This window comes from Tigriopus californicus, chromosome 9, assembly GCF_007210705.1.
Source record: "Tigriopus californicus strain San Diego chromosome 9, Tcal_SD_v2.1, whole genome shotgun sequence".
Classification (NCBI taxonomy): Eukaryota; Metazoa; Arthropoda; class Copepoda; order Harpacticoida; family Harpacticidae; genus Tigriopus; species Tigriopus californicus.
The window spans coordinates 8,545,974-8,550,365 of NC_081448.1; the positions used below are offsets into that span (position 1 = coordinate 8,545,974).

The window sequence follows — 4,392 nt, forward strand, 5'->3', positions numbered from 1 at the left end:
GCGTTCAAGAAGGCCATTTTGTAGGAGGCTTCCAAAACCAAAACCAAAATCATACCTAATCGGCAACAATATTTGTACTTCGTCCAATCTTTTATTTTCAAGCTGACAAACGATTAATTTTAGTGTAATGTTGTCATACAGCCTAAATAACTCATTTGAGTACTTGGTTTACGAGAATTATTTTGTACCTCAGAGTTTAACATTTCGTTTATAGGTACGTCAGCAAATGATTGATTAAGCAAATTTTGCAATACTCCCTTTCTTTGATGCATTACCATGATTTTTAATGCGTTTCAGAGCGGAACTATACACAATAGAATAGCATTGATTGCGAAAAGACAGTCACTCGACCAGCCATACAAATTACAAAACTGAACACATCAATGACTAAAAAAGAATCTGAATCTCATCCCGGAATAAAACGAATGAGGAATTCTATCCTCACCAAATGAATTGCTAAAGTAAAAGAACACAACTTTAGGGCCATTCAGCAATCAAGTCTAACTTAGATGGGTCACACATGGGAACTGCATCCCACAAGATATTTGTTTTTGTTGCGTCATAAACATGTATTTCAAAAAGACAATCACTGCAACCAGACTTAAATATTAGATAAACTGAACACATCTAACGAACATGACATTTCATAAAGCATGAATATTGAAGACATTGCGTAGATTGTAGATTAGCAATCTCTGTGTGAAACACTTCACCGAAAGCACTAGAAATGGAGTGAATAGCGGCCGTCTAAATGCATTTTTGAGCACCTTGGTAATCCTCAAATCAATTGAGGTCAAACACTTTACACAAGGCACATTTGTCTGTCAAATGGGGTTATGAGCAATTCGAGAAGCAATCCTCGATCCAGATTGAGTTTCAATGTTGCACGGGGGTTGGGGGATTCGGAGCTGGTAGGGAAGAGGACAGTGAGTCGAAAATATCACAATAGTATTGAAGATCAGGGCAATCAATGACCGAGCACAGTCTTGGGGTCAGAATCCGGTTCATTCGTATGTTCGCGTTGTTAAGCACTGATGAGGGGGCGATTGAGCATTATCTACCCACTGAAGCGCCGACCTTGACGGCCTTGACGGCGCCCCGATTGCCTTTGATTGTTTCGCCTTTGGCCACTGAATCGTCGACCAGATCGAGAACGGCCCTGATTGACACGACCCCGTCGTCCGCCCCGAAACCTTCGGGCAGCTCGTTCTTCTTCAGCGGCAGCAGCAGGAGAACCGTAAGATCCCAAAGCGGGTGAAAGGCTGTTGTCTTGGAAAACGGGCACAGCCTCAGTGTTGGCCACACCGTACGAGTTCAGAGCAGACTCGGTCACACCCAAATCATAGTCGTCATAAGCAATTGAGTCGTCATAAGCAACTGAGTCATCAAAGGCACCTCCAGTATTGCCAGTACCCGCAGAGCCAGAGTCGCCAGCACCCACGGCTCCGATGTTGGCCTCTTGTTCTGCTCGGATCTCGTCGTTCCTGGAGTAAAGGGCCTCGGCCTCGGCACAATCAAAGTTAAACCACCAATCACAGATGAAGTAGTTTTGGTTGAAGGTCGTTCCATTTGGGCACAGAAAAGAGTACTTGGCCAGACCCCCAAAGCCATCAGCAGTACAAATATGGAACACTTGACATTGGGCGGCAGGATCAGCGTAATAACCTAACATGAAGGCAATGTAAAACTTACTCTCTTTTGAACCATTCATCAATTGAGATACTCACCTCCCTCGACTTGGCCGTCACAAGTGAAAGGCGTTTCTGGGACCGAAGCATAGATGGGATAATCTTGTCCTGGAACACCAGGAACAGCCTTTTCCAGCATGGCCAAATTACTATCGCTAATTCCTGCTAAGGCATCGTCTCCAAATGCTCCGCCATTTGTGACTCCATTGGCACCGCCGTTGCTCGAGTACTGACCAAGGGGGGCCACGGGAGCTACCGGGGCCAGTGGTGGGATTGGGGTCTCATAATCATAATCTCCAGTGGTGGCATAATCTTCAATAGCATAATCATCGATAGGGGCATTGTCAAGAGGGGGAAGAGGAGCTGAGGCGGCCCCATATGAAGACACGGGTGCAGCTGCGTCTTGACGGCCTCGACGGAATGCACGCCCCCCACGGCCAAATTGTCTTGATCCACGGAACCTTCGATTTTGTCTCCGGTGCTGAGGCCCATCAGCAATGACTCCAGCCACAAGGAAAGCTAAATAATGATTGAATCATTTACATACAAATGGCTCGCAATGGCATGAATCGTCCTGTATTTTGAGGTAGTATTTTTCTGGTCTTAAAATACGTTTGTTTGTACCTAGGACAAGAAGGAAAGTTTTCATTATTTTTTGTTCCAGTACTTGGCCGGACGTGTTGCCCAAGAGTTTGTTGATGATGATCTGGTTGCTGAATCTATCATATGAAGGGATTTTATATCAACCTTGGGGAACGCTCACTCTCCTTCGCCATGTGCTATTTTCTTTGATACATACCCCTTGGCCAGAATGCTCTACTGTCGGTACGTGCAGTACGTACGTACAGTTATCAACACACTTTTTGTTTAAGTGCGCTCTAAGGCACAACAAGAATTATCCGCTCTTGTTTTCGTCTTTCCTTACTGTTTGCATTCTCAGTCAATTCCCGGTTCAGGAACTGCTCTTCGAGCTTTGATTTGCATCGGGATTATTTGTGTTTTTTGTTAGCTACTTATTTTGGAAATGCAATGTGCTACAGTGCACTTCATTCAATGTGACCAAATGTTTTTACCAAAGTTGTTTGACACTTTTTTGCTGAAATTCGTATTTCTTTCTCATTAACTTGCTAAATCAAAGGAACTTTTTGTAAAAGTTATTCTTATCGAAAGGTTGGAAAACAAGAAAAAGGAAGTAGAGAAATACACTTCAAGCACTTTTCTTTTTACACACATGTACGTGTAGAATTGTGGTTGCTTCTAATTCTGCCTTCATATGAATGGAGCCTCATCAGCACCGTATTGTATGTTTGTGGCTTATCCGCTTTGTCCTATGCTTTTGCCATTCGGAATTGAGAATTCCACTCGGCACAAAATTTAACTTAAGCGTGTAAGTAGTGAAACTGAAAAGCTATGATGCTGTCGAATAAAAATCACATGATAACAATGGAGCTAAACAACGGTGGCAAACAAGGAAGCAAAGATCGTTAGATGCGCTTTTGGTTAGCCAAAAATTAGATCAGACCCGCTGGCTACTTTTGGATTCCAAACCTATTGTCTATTATACAATGATCATAATTTTATTTTAACTATCATATACATATCTCGTCTACTTTAATTTATTGTCTTGTAATACCTGATCCACCGACGAATTCAATTCCATTGCAATTGACCTTCTTCCTGCAGCCAAATTGGCAATCATTTCTCACTTATGACGATTCTGTTAACGGTATTGATAACGAATTGAAAAAGTTGTATTATTGAAGTGCAATATGAAGGCGGATCCCTCAGTTGAAATCTCGGAAGTACAAGTGACCTTTGAAAAATTTGGAAAAGCAAGTCGATGTCGAGAAACAATAATTTTTGATAACGTTAGGTTTCAAATCGATCTCAGAGAGAATGTGAGTCGTTCCGACAATTCTTTGGAAGAAACCCTGCCATGATAGGGATTTGCAAAACATAAAGAGACAAAAAGCCGGTAGAGTGAATGGTGGCTGGTCTATTGCTAAAGGAAATACCGAAAAAATGCGAAGTTTGCACTCTAGTGCCATCCTTGCATAAAATCACGTGAATATGCACAAAAAATTGCAAAAACTTAAACACAGTATTTTTAGCCAAAATTACTGATTAACCTTATATTCAAGGGCTAGCCTGATTCGTCGACTCTAATTCGTTTTCGGATTAGATATTATACGAAAGTAAATTATTTTTGGGCACAGTTTATCAACCTAGCTTTCTTTAGGCCACAGTTTTTAATAGAAATACTTATGTTTTTTAGAGCAAAAAACAAGAACAGTTTGCGGATTTAAGTTTACATAAAACAAAAATGGAAGAAATTGCATAGATTACAATTAAAATTCTATAAGGATGTAAAATCCTGTAAAATCACGAGTTTTCAAGGGTTGCTACTTCTGTCTTTTTGATCAATTTAGGATATTTTTGTTAGGGTATTTTCCGTGATTAAAAGTTTGTTTTTTAAGTTTTTGCACCGAACTTTTTCTTCCGGAAGTTGTAACCGCTATCGGTAAGCAAAACCAAAGGATGCAATGATGCATCCGCCATTCTTCAATACATTTGATGCCAAGCACTAATGTTTCCAGGTTCCTCTAGATAGGTAAATCCAAGTGATAACAATCTATATTACCCCATGGAGAAGATTTTAGCATCTGTGTGCAAAAACGAGAAAAAGGGTCACATGGCAGCAAAG

At 41.1% G+C, this 4,392-nt stretch overlaps 1 protein-coding gene across 1 annotated transcript; it reads right to left on the minus strand.

Annotated features, from left to right (window-relative positions):
- Positions 1-443: 443 nt before the first annotated feature.
- Positions 444-2,394, minus strand: LOC131886517 (uncharacterized). The gene is made up of 3 exons (XM_059234879.1): positions 2,313-2,394; positions 1,728-2,207; positions 444-1,665 (listed from the first exon to the last, which is right to left on the minus strand). Exons 1-3 carry the CDS (start codon positions 2,335-2,337, stop codon positions 1,058-1,060), a joined length of 1,113 nt encoding a protein of 370 aa, XP_059090862.1. The 5' UTR covers positions 2,338-2,394; the 3' UTR covers positions 444-1,057.
- Between the last annotated feature and the right edge of the window lie 1,998 nt (positions 2,395-4,392).